Genomic DNA, 18,252 nt, shown 5'->3' with positions numbered 1-18,252 from the left:
ACAACATGGAAGGTGATGTTAAGAGATGTTTGGGGATTTAGCTCAGTGGTACCTTTACAGGTTCCCAAAAAAAAGAACCAAAAAAAAAAAAAAAAAATGAATGTTGAATTTTTTTTTTTTTTTGGTTTTTTTCGAGCTGGGACAACCCAGGGGCCTTGCGCTTCCCTAAAGCGCTCTACCACTGAGCTAAACCCCAACCCCTGGTTATGAATGTTCTTAAGGATGGATGTGTACAGGGCTTTTTATGTTTAGGTGGGCAATTATATCTTGTCAATTGGATCAGGAAAAAAAAAAAAAAAAAAAAAACGGCATCTAATGTAGCCCACACTGACCTTGAACTCATTCTGTAGCTAAAGGTAGCCTTATAGCAATTCTGATCCTCCTGCCTCCAGCTCCGTTTCATGTTGAGCTGGGGACTGAACCCAGGACACTATGCAAGTAAGTGCTTGGCCATCTCAACTACACAAATCCGAAGCCCTGGACATGACATAAAGGCTACATGGTGGTGAGGAAGTGTCTTGGACCAATCCTGAGTAGACACCAAAGGAAACCCCACATGCTTTCTTTGCTCCATAGTGGTGGGGGTGGAACACAGGGCCTCATGCATCATACCAAGCATGACGACTCCTTGGATGACTCCTCTAGCCCTTTGCAGTTAGGTTTACTTTATTCCAACTTATTGGTCTTTATGATGGGGTCTCATGGAGGCCAAGAGACAAAAAAACAAAACAAAACAAAAAAACCTGTGCTTTTTATTATCCAAGTTCTAACTCTGAAAACAGCTTGCTGGTGTCACCTCTTCAATATCACCCCGCTGCTCTGCTGCTATGGATGGTTGGCAAGCACATGGCTGCTGCTTCCTTGGCGTCCACAGCCACGCTGGCACTGGCTTCTCTTTAGTCTTCTGAGGTTGGGTATCACTGCTATTCATGTACATTTTTAATTTATTCCTCCTGCCAGTTGAGATTTCTGGATCCCTGGATTGGTTTAATTTCTTTTTTCATCACACACACACACACTCTTTTATATATGGCTCAATGGAGGAGCACGTGCTGGACATGCATGTGTAAAGACAAAAATGAAAGAGTTGGTGTGGCCTCACCTAACCCTCTTTTCTGTTTTTATTTTTTATTTTTTTGCAGACCTTTTCTGCTATGTCCAATCTACTGTTAACTGAAATTTCCAAAGTTTTAGAAACTTTTACTTCTTTTCTTCTCAAATCTGTATTGCCTACTTGTTCTCTGCAGATATAAGGTTTTTTTTCTTTTAAATTAAAACCAATGTACTGAGTTCTAATTAGAGGTCTGTGGTAGAACACCACCCCCCAAAGAAGGGAGGAAGTTCCAACATGTTAACTGGGTCTGAGAGTTCATGACTGCCTTCTCAGCACTTGGGAAGACGAAGGTAAAAGAACAGAAAGAGTTTGAGAGTAGCCTAGGCTATATAGAGTGAATCCCAACCTGTAAAGATAAATCAATTGCCACGGATGACTCTAAACTGTGACACCGGACCTGGCTCCTTTGTAAATATAAAAATCACTCTCAAGGACAAGGAGGTCACCACTGGATTTTTATCTGTGGTGTCTTCCTTTTCTTATCTTTTACTACAAGCTGCTAAAACTCTTGAGTTTTAGCATATGTAGGGCTCACTCAAGACTCTGCCCCATCATTCAGAAGCTGCCACCTCCTCTAGCTTTCTCCTGGATCCTTCTGTGCCGCTAGCTGTGGGGATGCACTGCAGCAGTGAGTGTGGTGAGACCTCAGTTCTCAACCCCGTGCTGGGTGCACAGACAGTGCAGGTCTGTGCAGCTCCTGCGCTTCACCTGGTCCCCGCAATGCTGTGAAGAACACCAAACACCAGCCTCGCCACCCTTCCTCCAAGTCACATTCTTTCTGGGGACTCTTGGGGCTGTCATTCTGTTTCCTGCAGTCTTGGGTTCCCTTTTGTTAAGTTGTCTTACTATGTAGCTCTGGCTATTTTTCCTGTGTAGACCAGGCTAGCCTCACAGAGGCTCACAGGACCGACAGAGGCTCACCTGCCCTTCCTCCCGAATGCTGGGATTAATGGTGTATGGCACTGCACCCAGCCAGGCTCCAGTTCTCTCTGACCCCTTGCCCAACCCCTCAGCTTACCCATGCTTCTAGAGTTTAACAGTGCCTTTCACTTACTGTGATGTTTTTCAGTTTTTTTAAGTTCTAAATTTTCCATATCCTCATTTTTATAGCAGCTTTTCCCATACTGGTTTCTATTCCTGTTTTAAGAAACTATATCACTGTGAAGGTCTTGATTTCCTCAAATGGCCAGGAGCATATATATCTCTCACTCCAATTTTAAGTGTCCCACAGAGTAATCTTGGTTTTTGTCAAGAATGGCATGTGTTTCTGTTAAATTCTGTGAGACAGAGATTCCTACTCTCTGAAGAGTATAAACTTAAATTCTATACACATCAAGTTGAACTGGGTACACAAACCTTTAATTTCAGCTCCTGGGGAGGCTCTGCAAGTTTACGGTCAGTGCCTGGGCATCTAAATGATACCCTGTCCTAAGACACTAGTTTTAAAAGGTCTGGGGACCAAGACCAACAGCAGATCATTTGTCTACTAGCACTTAAGAGACCCTAGGTTCAATTCCAAATTTCCCATCCTGCAAACACACAAAGGAACCACCACCCATGTGGACAGGTGGACAATGAGGCAATCTCAAACCCCCAAGTCCCACACGTATCTCTCCGTCTTCGGCCTGTCTCCCTGCCCTGTTTATACTCTTTGTGGGGACTGGGCATGTGTGTACGAGTCTGCTGGGGCTGAGGTGGGCAGCAGAGGGTGCGTCTCAGCTCTGGCCCCACACATGGGCAGTGCACATCTCCAGTTCTTTCAAAGCTAAAACTTAAAATCCCATCCCATCCCATGGCAGGAGCCTCTGAGCCTATCACAGTTTTACTTTCCGCTTTGTTCCAGAAATTTCTTTTTCTCAAATTTGGTGTCCTAACTTTCACTCAGGTATTCTGAGTATCTTCAGATCTATGTGCATATGTGTAGGTGGGCTGGGAAGAGGCTGGCTCACATTACCTCCATCCTAAAATGGTTCATACCTTACAGTGATTGCCTATCTATCTCCTATTTCCTACTGTAGTGCTGGCTGGACAGATGCTCCTCTGGTGTCTCTGGTTTTACATGGGTTCTAGAAATTTGAGCATGAGCCCTCACATTTTGCATAGCAAGGACTTTCTTCATCCATGGAGCCATCTCTCCAGCCCCACACTTGTTTTGTTGTTTTAGTTATATGTATGCTTTGTATAGGGAGTGTAAAAGCAAGAACAAAGACCCTGTCTCAGAACAAGGTAAAAGCTGGCTAAGATAGTGTACACCTTTAATCCTAGCAGTAAAGAGGAGATTACTTCTGAGTTCAATGACAGCCAGGGCTACAAAGTAAGATCCTGTCTAAGAAACGGATGGATGGATGGATGGATGGATGGATGGATGGATGGATGAGCTGAACAGAACTCAACTTTATCAAAGTTTTTATTTATGAGTTTGCCTGCACTTGTGCACCAATTTGCCTAGAGGGCAGCTCCCTTAGCACTGAAGTTGTGGACAGTGCTGAGAACTGAACCTGAGTCCTCTCTAAAGAGCAGCTCGTGCTTTTAATCACTGAGCCATCAATTTAGGTTAGCCAACAATTAAATAGCTAAATATACCTTACTATATGCTGTAAGAACTTAGGAAAACCCAGAAAAATTTCTGAGCTAAAGCACTGGACAAAGACACTAAGATAAGCATCCAGTGCATCTTTATGAGTTCAAGGTCAGTCATGGATACACAGATACCAACCCCTCCAAAAGAAAATGAAAATGAAGACTTTAAGAACATAGAAGGGACCTATAGGTTGCTGTTTAGAAAAGGAAAAGAAAAAGACAATAAATCTTGTTAAATTAAATCCCTAGTTGTAATATAAATTTAAAATTAGGATTGGGTTGTAGCTTAGTGGTGGAAGCATGTGCCCTCAGCCTACATGAAGTTAGGATTCCATGTCCACCGTGTTCCCAACCAACAACCCTATCTGCACCAATTATCCATTTTCCACAAATATAATGCAGTTTGAAAAGCAGGGAGATGTGACAGACAGTTTAGATGTAATAAACTGGGTCTACAAGAGTTCAGCAGGTAAAGCTTGATGGCCTGTGTTCAATCCCTAGAACCCATATAAAGGTAGAAAGAGAACCAACTCTACAAAGTTGTAGACACACACGCGCCCACGCCCACCCACACACACCCCTCACACACACATACACACACACAGACACACCTCTCTCTTTCACACAGACACACCTCTCTCTCTCTCACACACACCCCTCTCTCTCTCACACACACACACCTCTCTCTCTCTCTCTCTCTCTCTCTCTCTCTCTCACACACACACACACACACACACACACACACACACACACACACACACCATTTTAAAGGTTCAGTAAGCTAGCCGTCTGGCTACTGGCTGAGCAGAGGCTTACCTGCATGGTAACAAGTCTGTCATCCACCATCACCTCCTTGGTCAGAAAGTCTGCTCCTATTGTGGCTTTGTACTGGTTACTGAACTTCTTATTCACATACTGGTTCATGAGCGATGTCTTTCCAACACTGAAATTGGACAAAACCCACATGTCTAAGTCAAATAAGGGACCGAGAGGAATTTAGATTTACAATTTTAAAAGCAACCTGACTGGGCTAGGAAGATAGATCAGTTGGTAGAGTGCTTGCCGGACACAGACAAGGCCTGGGTTTAACTTCTAGTACCACAACAGTTTAAAAACAAAGCATTTATTAAAGGATGTCATGATTGAGAGAAACAGCTCCCATTCGGGGAGCACCAACAATCACCCTAGCATCACATACTAGGTTTGTATTTTCCTGGAGTAGTGGAGGGGGAGGGGCTGTCAGGATAGCTCAGGAGGTGTGGCAGTCTGAATGAGAATGGCTCCCAAGGGCTCATAATCTCTTGTGGAGAGGGTGGGCTTTAAGGTTTCAAAAGATTTGTGTGCATGTTTCCACACTCTACTCTCTCTACTTTCTCTCAGTCTAGTGGTTCTGAATCAAGACAGAAGCTCTTGGCAACTGTTCCAGTGCCATGCCACCAAGCTACCACGGGCTCTCCACCATGTCACCATGCGCTCTCCCTCTGCAATTGTAAGCCTACAATAATAAACTTTTCTGTAAGTTGCCTTCGCCATTGTATCTCATCACGGCAGTAGCAAGGTAAGATAGTGGGTAAAGGCACTGCTAAGCCTAGTGACATGAGTTCAGTCCCCAGGATTCACTGGGGTGAGCAATGGGGGTGAGGGTTCCTGCAAATTATACTCTGACTTCTACACATGTACCAAGCATGTGCAACAACCCATAGACATAAACAAACACAAAATAAATACCCATACACACGTGCAAAAAAAAAAAAATACATGTGATTTAAAAAAATCCCATCAATTCCAGCATAGCAGTACAAAACAAAACTGCAAACACCTATCACACACAGAACACCATTTGTAAGATTCAGTACGGGCAGCCCAGGCGGTAGAAGCTGGTGCAACTCTTCCCTTCCAGAAGGAGACACACACACTCCTAAAAGGAGCCGAGAGAAGATCACCACTCTGCCACTCCAAACAGCACTGTAATCTCAGGTGTTTATGCATCGCTCAAGTAATACCAGGAGGGAGCCACTTGCTTCAGCAGGCTTTCGTCAGTGCACAGCCAGAAAAGAATGTTCCAGGACAGGTGTTGCAGCACAGGTCTGGAATCCAGTGCTTGAGAGATGAGGTAGCAGCATTGGAAGCCTGACGCTAGCCTGGGCTGCACAGTGAGTTCAAGGGCATTGAGCCACGTGTTTTTTTGTCTCAAAAATAAAGTCCACACAAAACCCAAGAGCAGGGCCCGTATGACAGCCAAAGGTGAAGGCACCTGTTGCCAAGCTTGATGACCTAAATTCAATGCCCAGGATCCCACAGAAGGAAAAACAATTCTTGCACACTGTCTTCTGATCTTCATACCCACATGCAAGTGCACATACATAATAAAAAAAAAAGTAAATGTAATTTATAAAAATTCAAAGAATGTTTCTCCCAAGGAATTGTTTTTACCAAGAAAATTTACCAACCAAGTGTTCAGTAAGAGTAGGGCCAAAGTAATGTGACCTGAAGACAGAGCTAAAGCTTTCCCTGTCCCTGTGTGGCTTTCCACCAAGAATCAAATTCACATTCAAATGACTTGGACCTATACACAGCCTAAGGCAGTAGTGCTTGTCAGGGGTATAGCTCAGTGCCTGAGGACCACTGGCCTAATACGTGAGGCCTTGGGTTCTGTCTCCAGTACTGCAGCACAATTAGAATTTACAGAGGAGTAGCAGTAAGATGTGTAATCCTCAAAGATTCAGACTCCTTTCAGACAAGTCTGGGCAGCACAGATCTAAGGACAGTATGTCATTTCTGACAGTACTGGGCAGGAGACATTATTCCTGTACTCTACCCTACTGGAATGCAATTTCGGAAACAAGAAAATACTTGTTTAAGGGTTCCTTAAGCAATTCAAACAAGCCAAACAGAAAATCCATGGCTGTTAAGGAAAAGAAACTTTGGGAAACAGGGACATAAATGCCTTTATTACTGTTCCTATTGCCCTCTTTCTCAGAGACAGGCCATGCTGCCCAGGCTACCTTCAACCTTTCAAGGCTTAGCTGATTTTCCCATCTCAGCCTTCCAAGTTGCAGGTATGTAACACTGTGCCAACTTCATCATGAGTCATTTAAGAAACCAAATGTGAAAACTGGAGTAGAAAACAATTGGGAGACAGAGGCAGGCAGATCTCTATGAGCTCAAGGCCAGCCTAGTCTACACAATGAATTTCAAGACAACCAGAGCTACATGGTAAGACCCTATCTCAAATCTCTTGCCCCAAACCTACCCCACATAAAAAAAAAGGGGGGGGTACTAGGCAATCTTTTAAAGATTTATTAATTTTATGCATGTGATTATACTGTCACTGTTTTCAGATACACCAGAAGAGGGCATCAGATTCCCATTACAGATGGTTGTGAGCCACCATGTGCTTGCTGGGAATTGAACTCAGGACCTCTGGAAGAGCAGTCAGTGCTCTTAACTGCTGAGCCATCTCTCCAGTCTCTACTAGGCAATCTGAATAGCAACTGAAAAGTTGATTACTTGGTGAGTTGAAGGTCTAGAAACAAAATGCAGTCCTCTGGCTTTGACTTTTCCACATACAAGCCCTGGTCAGGCACAGCAGCAAGAAGGCAATGCACATGTGTGCAGAACCCACATCTGCATAGCAACAACAGATCATGAAAACAACCGTTCCTAGTCTGGCCAGATGGTACAGAAGAGAATCCATGAAAAGTGACTATCATTTACTGGGTTCAGTCCCCTCTCCCCTCAAAAGAAACCCAAACCCAAGCGTGTTAAAAGAAATGGTGATACAGCTGTAGTAGAGTGCATGCCTAACATGCCCTGGGTTATAGTTCAAAGAAAACACAACCACACAGGACATGCACATACACCCATACTAAAAGGGGGAAAAAAAAGAGCAAAAATACACACCAAAGGAATATCAAATTTCTACTAAATCCAGTAGTAAAGGACAGGGGACAGACCCAGAGCAGAATGTGGAGCTGTCTTGAGATGGCTCTCCAAGACGATCTTGTGAGGTCAAATTCATGAGGAACACTTACCCAGAGTCCCCCAGGATGATGACCTTCAGCAACACTTTCTTCCTAGAGGTCATCCTTGAAGCTGTAGGAAGGAGAAAGCACAGGTGAGCTGAAGAAACACCAAGGCAGACACTGTCCTTCGCTGCCACTCCAACAGGAGCCTTCATTCAGCCCCCAGCCTTCATTCAGCCTGCCCCGGGAACCTGTGAGTCCTTAGCTGACCTGACCTAGACAGCAGGGCAGGGACTGCTGAAAGGATGGAGGTTCTCTCTCAAGTGCTGGGTCCATTACTGGCATCAGCAGTTGGGATTAACACTCCAAACAGACTTAAGAGTTCTACAAGTGAAGATTAAGCATTACTTTCTCAGTGAAGGAACCTTTCCTTCCTTCCCTTTCCCCTTCCCTTCCTCCTTTTCTTTTCTTTTTCTTTGAGTCAGTGTTTCTGTGTTGTTCCGGCAGACCTGGAAGTCACTGTAGACAAGGATGGTCCCTAACTCAGAGGTCTGTTGGCCTCTGCCACCTGGGTACTGAGATTAAAAGTGTGTACCACCACTGCCAGCCAGGACCCACTTTCTTTAAGGAGCACCCTGCGCTGGCTAGTTTTATGTCAACTTGACGAAGGCTAAGTCACGAGAGGAGGGAGCCTCATTGAGAAAATATCCCTGTAAGATCGGGCTGTAAGTAGGCTGTAGGCCATTTTCTTAATTAGTGATTGATGGAAGAGGGCCGGCCCTCTGTGTGTAGTGCCACCCCTGCCTGAGACTTCTATAAGAAAGGAGGCCGAGCAAGCCACAAGGAACAGTCCAGGAAATAGCAATCTCCCATAGCTTCAGCCCCAGTCCCTCTTTGGCTTCTCTCAATGAACTGTTACTTGGATATGTAGGCCAAATGAACTCTCCCTCCTCAAGATGCTTTGGGTCATGATGTTTCATCCCAGCCACTGTAACCTACGACATGACACCCCCTCTCCCAACTACTGTTTGCTGCTTTAAATTAAAACACATATATCTAAATATATACTATTTATATTCTCCATTTTCTAACATTCTCCATGAGGACAGTTTTATTTTCTACGTGCCTGGTGTCAAGTAAAGAATTATCAAACACAAGATTAGTGGAGTGGATGAACAATACTTTACAGTGCAACTCTAGGGACAACCTTTTCCCAAAAACCTAGGCAGCCTCTGCTTCCATGACCATACAGTTCGTAAGATACTGACTGACCCCTGGTTCACTCTTCCAGCACTTGTCAGTCCTTGAGCTATTAACAAAGAAAGAACGTCTGAGTCAATGAGTGGGTTTCCAAAACACTACTTGTTGGCTAAGTACTGTGTGTAAACTGGCAGGCACTGTATGTAAACTGGCAGGCACTGGTTGCTATTATTTGAATGTATGTCCCAAACACAGGTCAGACAGAGAACACAGCAGAACACAGTCCAGATGACAAGGGAAGAAGTTGCAAGCCACAGTTCAGGGGCCGTCTGCCAGCTGCTTTTGCAGTGTGTGACAGCACACCCAAAAGCACACAGGAGATACTGTACCAACTGGCTCACAAGGAAGTGGAACCCTATGTCCCTCAAAGGGACTGTTTCCATTGTTTCTGGCTATAGAGACAGTGTGGAGACAGGAACGATATCTCATAAACTAATGAAAAACTATTTGCTATGACAAAAAATAGTTCCTTGAAATGATTTATCTTGGATCACAGTTTCAAAGGCAACAGGGCAGTTGCAAGGCTTGCGGGCCCACAGTAAGATAGAACATCACAGCAGGGAGCGTGTGAATGGAGCTGGTGCCATCATGATACAGAAAGCATACAGCAAGAAAGCCTGTGTGAGCACTAGGCTTCCTCCTGGCCCCTTTTCCCCCATCAGTCCCCATTCCCACCTGCAAGGTAGGTATGGTATAACCCACATTCAAAGAATGTCTCCCTACTTAACTGTCTCTGGGGTCAGCAACATGGCTCAGCAGTAAAGGCACTTGCCTCCAAACCTGATGACCTGAGCTCAATTCCTGGTCCTAAAGAGAGCCAACTCCTGAAAGTTGTCCTCTGACCTCCACACGTATGCTGGGACATGCATACACATATAAACACAATAAAATAAATACAATAAAAAATTACTTCTGGAAATGCTATCACAGACATGCTCAAAGACAAGCTTTACTCATCTCCTAAGTATCTCTCAGTCCATTGGCAACCAGGATTAACCATCAAAGTCTGGCTACTCTCATTGCCCAACACCCCCATTCACAGCTCAGTCTATAACAACTTGTTAAGCTCAGTGACACTGGTAAGAAAAACAGGTGCTAGGGCCAGGTACAGGCTGTGTAAAGAAGTGACCCTCAGAGACTATTTCCTTCAGCCACCCGTCATACCTAGAGTTTTCTCATACTCTAAACCATACACTACATATGGAGCCTTGCCTCCCAACAGACTGTGTTGACTCATTAAGGTTTCAGTCTCATCGAAGGTCTAGTATCACTTCTGTTTTGTTTTTCAAGACAAGGGTTTCTCCATGTAACCCTGGCTGTCCTCAAACTTAAAGAGATCTGCCTGCCTCTGCCTCCCAAGTACTTTAATCCCAAGATTAAAGGTATGCACCACTACTGCCTGGCTAGTATCACTTTTTGGGATGGATTACACTATGTCAGTGGATAGTTTTGTAAAAATTTCTTTTCCTTTCTGTTGGGGGAGGGGGTGTTAGACAAGGCCTCACTATGTAAACCAGACTGGTACAGAACTCACAGAGACCCACCATGGCCTCTGTCTTCTGACTGCTAGGATTAAAGCACCACATGGCTTGGCCATAGCTTGATTTCTTAGTAGCCTTTCTGAGTATCAGAAAGGAAGCACCATGCTCAGGCTCTGCTCATGCATACTGATCAAATTTGTTTCCACCCTGGTGTCTCTGCTCGCTGGCAGCGCCCACAGAGCGCCTAGCATGCTGACGCTGCTGCAGTGATGAGACACCTCTGAGTCATTTTCTTCCTCTTCCAACTCTGGAAACTACACAGGTTGCTGCTCCAAAGCCATCAAATCCCCACAGCAGCAGACAGTGTTTTGAGCACAGGATTTGGTTATTTTTTAATTCTCACATTTGTTAATTTATGAAAAATGTGGAAAGGATAATGTTGTGAATGGGTTACACATTGCTTTGTGGTCAGAAAGCATGTCTAGCCCATGCAAGGCCCTAGGTCTGATCCTCAGCACTAAAGGGAGATGGGGAGAGGCAAGAAGGAGAAAGGAGAGAGAGAGAGAAGTATGTGTCTCTGAACTCTGTCTGTTGTACACTTTTCCTTGGGAGGCAGCAGGAGCTGAAGCAGTATTCAGGGGTGGAGAGATCTTTCAGACCCACAGCTTTTACACATGGTCAGCAGGAGGCAGTGGGCATCAACAGTGGGACTTCCTACAAGAGTCCTCTCAGCACATACGTGGTTTAGGCCCAAGCACATCAGTCACTCTTGGCAGAGCACATTTATTCTTTAAAGGGAAAAGTTCCCTTCCAGTTGCTCAGGCTCCCCCGTGAAGGAAACATAAAAGTTACTGTGCCCTCAAGGGGCCCATGGTGGGCTTCAACATCCTACATCAGGTTATATTTTGCTTTTACCAATGCAGCTCAGGAGGCACCGGTGACATCAGCCTTACTGGCTCCCAGCAAAACGCCTAGCATACACTATGTCATAAGATGTCTAAGTGAAAACTTGTTATGGTTTTGATAAAAATTATTATGTTTCTAAGATCAGTTTGTGATCAAACAGGGAAAGAGAAAATATAAATATGACTTTGGACTTTTAAATCTGAGGAGGAGCTAAAGATATGAAAGGCTTCGATAGCAGCATTAGCTAATTCCACCCAGCACTGTGTGTTCAAGCCTGGCCTACAGAGGAGTTCCAGGACAGCCAGAGCCATAGAGAGATTCTGTCTGTAAAGAAACAAACCCAGGTGAAGAAAGGTAACCTCAGCTACACCCATGCTGGCAGGAGGGAGGGTTGCCTAATAGCTCCTGAGGTGAGAGGGAGATACTCTCAGCAAGGCCTGAGCTCAATATACCACTTGCGTATAAGCCCTCAGACCAAATGCCTTTGTTTTCAGGTTAAGAATTTATTTCTGGAACTTTTTGGCTTTCCAAGACCCACCTCTCCTTCACAGAGAGTCTTTTTCTCTGTGTATCTGATGTATGTGCAACACCTTTCTTTAAAAACAACAACAAAAAAAAAATTATAGAGTTTGGGGGCTGGAGAGATGGCTCAGCAGTAAAGAGCTCCTCTTCCAGAGGTCCTGAGTTCAATTTGCCAGCAAACACATGGTGACTCATAGCCATCTGTAATGGGTAGGTATGATGGCCTCTTCTGGCATGTAGGCATACTTGCAGACAGAACATGTATATATAAAATACGTACACACATAAAAAAATTATTTCTATCACATGGTCTAGAAAGCATAATGTATAGGACAACTTGGGGACAGATGTCAACTGGACCTTTAGGGGCAGGAATGAAGAATAGCCACTTTGAATAATAACCTAAGAGTAAGAAAATCCAGTTAATCGGGGCTGGAGAGATGGATTAGCAGTTAGGAGCACGAACTGCTCTTCCAGAGGTCCTGACTTCAATTGCCAGCAACCACACAGTGGCTCACAACCATCTGTAGTGGGCTCCAATGTCTCCTTCTGGCATGCAGATGTGCATGATCCTTTTTAAAGAGAAAAGGACATTCAGTAACCCCCCCTCCTCATGCTTGCTGGAGGGTTGGGCAAAGGAGGACAGTGGCAGTGGCACTGAGCATTCATTACACAGGAGGAAATTAAGAAAGAGATCAAGAAGCCAATCAATGTGGAAAAGGCAATGCCCACTGGTACTCCACGTATTCACTACCAGTAATGGTCCCCACTGTCACCAAATGTTCTCCTTCAGAAATATGCTTGCTGCCCTCAAGAGAGCTGCAGATCACCCTGAAAGAACTGTAGTAAAAGAAGTCTACCCAGAAGCTGGAAGAAGGTCACACACTTCCATTTTACAATTGTTTTTATGGATCTTAAATGACCTAGATGTGGAATTAAGGTGACCAATAGCACCAATAGGTACTGACTGTTTCATGGCCCCCAAGTCTCAGAGTACTGAATAGATGACCTTTCCACACCAACCACACCTTCCTTCAGAGCAGTGAGACTACATTCAATTCTATCACTTACATAAAATAAACTTACACACAGGAAAACTGTACACAGGAGAAGGGAACAGAATAGCAGACTCTAGCTGGCAAGATGCTCAGTGGGTAAATGCACTTGCTGTCTAATGGGGCAATCTGAAATCAATGCCTGAGACTCACAGGAGTGAACCAACCTGCCCAAGCTGTCCCATAACCTCCAAAAGCACCTCAAGTCACACGAACACTTTCCAGCCCCAAAACACACTCCAGACAATACAAATGAAATAAAGTTTCTAAAGCAGAGAGCCCAGAAATACACTATTACCTTAAGGGACTGAAGTTGAGCAGAACTGGAAATGGAAGCAGAAACTCACTGATTAAAACAAGAAAAACCAACTGAAAATGCTGGAAAGCCCCAGGTCAGAAAGTACAAATGCTGGTGTCCTCTAGCACAGTGGAGAGAAAAGGCAGAAGCAGCAGCTCAGCTGCCCGGGAAAACTGAGACGCAGTGGCAGGAGTGAAAACCACACCAGGCAGGTGAGGAAATGAGGAAGGGAATGAGTGGGCAGCTGTGGTCAGCTCACTGCTGTAAGAACAATGAAGGCAGAGCTCAGGAACCAGTCCCACTACGTTTATGCACCTCTCTCTGACTGTGCAGCAAAGTGCCCTTGGCAATTTAGCCACAAACTCCATCCAAGTCCAGGTTCCATACTCCCCGGGAACCAGGGCCCACCTCTAGTTTTCCTTCAGGTCAAACTGAGATGTCTAAAAAGCCCAACCTTACTTACCTCCACCCTCCAACCCTCCAGACCCTCCTTGCTCTGCTTGGGTGACTGAGGTCCCACATATAACCTGTGGCACTCTGCTAGCTTAAGAGGGGAGGTGGGACAGCACGAAGCTCCAAGAGTCTGCCTGAAAGCTAGCCATGCTGCCATTCCTGGGGGACAGTTACCAAATCACGATCCTCTTAATGAAGCCACTGCTTCCACCCACCTGAGTTTGTGTTTTTTCACTTGTTTTTGAGATGCTAAAATGTGTTAAGACTTGAAATCCACAGCCCAACGGCCATGCCTAATTTGTATGTTCTAGGAACTTTATGTATCTGTAGTTTAATTTAGAACTACCATCTCTAAAGAAATTCAAGAGGAAATGCTACTAGAGACTGTAAAAACCCTTGAGTGGGCTTAGGAGGAAACGATAAAAGCCAAACTGCCTAGGACAACAACAATACAGAGAGAGTTGCTCAGATGTCTTTTTTTCCTATATTTCTAATATACTTCATATATGACTGTTTTCTTACATGAATCTGTGGCCACATGTGTGTTAGATGCCTGCAGAGGTCAAAAAGGATGTTGGATCTCCTGGAAGTGAAATCATAAGACACTTTTAAACCACTGTATGGATGCTGGGACTCAAATCTGGGTACTCTAGAGGCAAAAGCATTAAGAACACTTAAACTGGGGTTGGGGATTTAGCTCAGTGGTAAAGCGCTTGCCTAGGAAGTGCAAGGCCCTGGGTTCGGTCCCCAGCTCCGAAAAAAAGAACCAAACACTTAAACTCTGAGCCATCTATCCAGCACCATGTCTTCTATTTTTAGTCCTGTTCTCTCTCCTCTGGATGCTGGGAGCTCTACTCTAATATTCATTTTTATGTATATTTGTGTTTTGCCTGCATGTGTGTATGTACATGTGTACCATGTGGAAGCTCTACTCTATGATTCCTAGATCATGCTACTGACAGGACTCTTTAATCCAGGACCATCAATCAGCGCCATAATACTCTTCCTATATTCAATAATGTATCAAAAGCAAAAATAAGCACTAGACTATAGGCAGAAACCATACCAAGCACAAGAAGTAAAATACTGGGGGGTGGAAGGAGACACCAAACAAAACAATGTAGGGAAATGTCACAATGAAACCTGTTACTCTGTATGCTAACTATATATCCATGTGTAGAATAGTACGATCAAACTATGTTTGTTGAAGGCAGTTATGACAGCTTCAAGGACTGGGAACAATCCCTGGAGAAGAACCAGCTGAGCCTAGGCCTAAGTAGAAAAAGATAGCAATGAGTTTCAGAGCAAACAGTATGTCCATCCACAGACCTCAAAACCCAGGCAGCCTATTAGCCACACCATATGGGTCCTTGCAGGCCATGAGAAAGTTCTGAAACTAAAGGTCCTAAAGACGCAGTGCTGGGCAGTGCTGCAGCTATCTAGGCCAGAGATGACAACACTAGAATGGAGGTGAGGCTGGGAGCAAACAACATCCAGAGCAAAAGAGATTTAGGCGGGGCCTGACTGTGAGCAAGCTGGACAGAAGAGCTCAAAGAGTGAGTGTAGGATTCTGCCAGACAGCTCAGCAGATAAAACACAGGAGAAGGTGAAACAAGAGGATCCCGAGTTTGAGGCCAGCCCTGATACATGGTAAAGCCAAGGCTGCATAGGCTGTAGTATTGTAAAATCTTCGAAATAAAAAGTATTGAAATAAAATAAATGTGATTATTTGGGACTTAAATTTCACCCAAAGGAATGCTTGTTTGTGCTGGGACTTCACCATCTTATGCTAGGTTGGAAACACTAGCATTGCTCAAGTATACAATGTCATATAAAAGAAGCTGATGGAAAGAGCTGCCTTCTAGAGGCTTGCTATCTGGGAAGTCAAATGATACCATCATGATGCCAGGCAGGCAGTCCAAGCAGAACACGGCAAAGGTAGGGACATTCCAGTAGTGTTTCCAGCTCTACTAGGGACTGTTATGCTATCAGCCATCATCAGAAAGGATTACTGTTAAATCTGGATAAGAAAAAAGTCTCTGAAGCAGCAAGATAATAAGTGTTCCCTACGCTCTCCCTTACAAACTGGAACCAATCTTGTTTTTAAGATGCTAGGGATCACACACCCTGGCAGGACCTCACACATGCTCAGTGGCCTGTGATTTCCTAAAGGGCTGACTGAAGAAGAGAGCAGAAATCTAGGAAGATTAGATGAGATAACTGGCAACTCCCCTCCCCATCAAATTTCAACAAATTCTGCCCAGGGTTCTGTATCTTATTGGCATGAGGCAAGCTGGTGTTCATTTACAGACAAGAAAGCTACGTACTAGGAGGCTTTGGCTAATTCCTACAGTCAGTCTTGGTGCCCTTACACACTACTGTCCCTTTGTGTAGGCTCCAGGAGCTTCTGTGGTGCTGCTATCAGAGGTAACGTTACCTATGACATACTGCTTGTAAGGTAAGAGACAGGAAAGCAGCTTCCCTAACTGCACGATATCCACCTACACCACTAGGGAGAACTGGTCTATCCAGCATGGTACATATCCTCTCTCTGCTACTTCATAAATGATAATTTGCTGCTTAGAACTTAAGGCCTACAGGGAATAAGAAGGTTAAATGGTCACAGCTAGAGACTATGAAGCCATATGTGACCTCAGCATTGAGTCCCACTCTTCAATGACTTTTTTTTTTTTTTAAACAAATCATCCTCCAGCACTTAAACATTATTTTCATGGGTATCAAAATACCCAATACCAAGCCAGGTTCTAATTACAGTTCTACTTAAATGTTTGTAGTTTTTATTTTTGATTTGGACTATTTGTGTATCCCAAGCTGACCTTTGAACTCCTTATGGATCTGAGACTGAAGGCCTTGAATTCTTCCTGTTCTGCTTCCATTGCCAAGTGCGGGAAGGCATGCCCCCACGCCTGACTTAATGTCGGCTTTGACTGCCCTCTTCAAAGAGAGCTCTTCAGAAACTTCAGATCATGTCCCATACTGCAGACAAGCTGAGACTCCAAACTCTAAGAAAGATGACTAAACGATGATAACTAGGGAAAGAACGAACCAGGGCCAGACCCGTGAAAATGCTCAGCAGATAAAGGACTTGCTGCCTAAGCCTAAAGAGTGGAAAAAGAATCTAAGGCACATAGTTCCCCTCTGACTTGTACATGTATATCATGGCAAGCACATGTATGGGCACACCCCTGCCCTGTGTGCAGACACAAATAGTATTTACGGAAGAAAAGAGGAAAAAGAATGAATAAACAGATGAATGCAACTGAGCGAGTCAGCATGGAGACACAGCCATTACAAGCCTTGAGGGGAGGCACTGCAGAGACACAGTCATTACAAGCCTTGAGAGGAGGCACTGCAGCAATGGGAAGACCCAGGTTTAACTTCTACCCGCTTCACACATCCCACTGCATCGACTCAAACAGTCTCTGCCTTCATGTGAAAAACAAAAACCCTAAGTAAGATAATGCAGAGAAAACCACTACTATGTCGTCTGACATAAGAAATATATCTCGCAAATAGCCTTATCACATTATGGTTTTAGTAATGTAGATTAAAAAAGCATTTATCCAATCAATAAGTGTTAGTCTATCTCCACCCTTCATATAGCATCCTTCTAGAAACAGTCTCTCCCAACCACGTGGAACACTCTCGGTTCATCCGACTCTTCATAAAAGATAGTCTAGATTCCTAACTTCCAAGGTCCTTTGATCGGACTAGCACGTCTCTTCAAAAATGTGTACATACGACTACCTGCATCTCTATCTATCCAAGTGCTAGGCATGCAGCCCATGCCTTTAATCTCAGCACCAAGGAGGTAGAGGCAGGCAGATCTCAGTGAGCTTGAGGAGTAGGGAGCACATCATGAGTTTCAAGCCAGTCAGGGCTACACAATGAGACCTCAAAAAAAAAAACAAAAAACAAAAAACAAAAAACTGAAAATAGAAGAATGATACCTAAAGACAGCTCCTCCAAAACTTTCCTCAGCTGTCCAGTTATGAACTATGCACGTCACAAATATGACTAACAGACACAGCAACTGCTCTGACCCTTGTTAACCTCCATCTGCTACCATCTGCCATGAATCTTGATCTCGTAGTCCCCAAAAGGAGGCTAGTCAATGAGCGGGCGACCTGAGATCTAGTGGGCCCAGCACACACACTAGTGCATCTATTAACATCTTCCATGAGTGCTGGGGATACTGCTAGGTAGAGGGCAGAAGACACTGGGAAAATGTCTAGTGGGAAGGAAGAACAGTAGTGGGAAAAGCTTGTGGAACACTGGTCAAGACTTGAATGTGCAAGTCAGTCATTACTAGCCACGGCTAGCTATACGTAATAAAAACAACTCAATAAACCAAATTCTTCTCTTCAGCAGCACTAGCCCCATTTTAAGTGCTTAATAATCACCACAATAAAAGGCAGATATGGCGGTCCCCAACCCCAAAAAAAAAACCAAAAAAAAAAAAAAAAAAAAAGGCAGATATGGACACTTATACCATGACATAAAGTTATGCTGCAGTGTGAATCTAAACATGTGAAGTATGTTACTAGGATTAATACATAGCCTGCCACCTCAAATCTCAACCTATAATCACTTCTTG

At 44.3% G+C, this 18,252-nt stretch overlaps 1 protein-coding gene across 1 annotated transcript in view; it reads right to left on the bottom strand.

The window, feature by feature from the left end:
* Rab7a (RAB7A, member RAS oncogene family) overlaps positions 1 to 18,252 on the bottom strand; it is a 44,801-nt gene that overhangs the window by 9,423 nt on the left and 17,126 nt on the right. The window contains exons 2-3 of the mRNA XM_032906139.1: positions 7,729 to 7,789; positions 4,511 to 4,637 (exon numbers count right to left, since the gene is read on the bottom strand). Coding sequence (XP_032762030.1) covers positions 4,511 to 4,637; positions 7,729 to 7,781 — 180 coding nt within the window. The 5' untranslated portion in view covers positions 7,782 to 7,789. The remainder of the gene's footprint in view (positions 1 to 4,510; positions 4,638 to 7,728; positions 7,790 to 18,252) is intronic.

This window comes from Rattus rattus, chromosome 6, assembly GCF_011064425.1.
Source record: "Rattus rattus isolate New Zealand chromosome 6, Rrattus_CSIRO_v1, whole genome shotgun sequence".
Classification (NCBI taxonomy): domain Eukaryota; kingdom Metazoa; phylum Chordata; class Mammalia; order Rodentia; family Muridae; genus Rattus; species Rattus rattus.
This window is presented reverse-complemented; position numbering and strand designations above follow the sequence as displayed.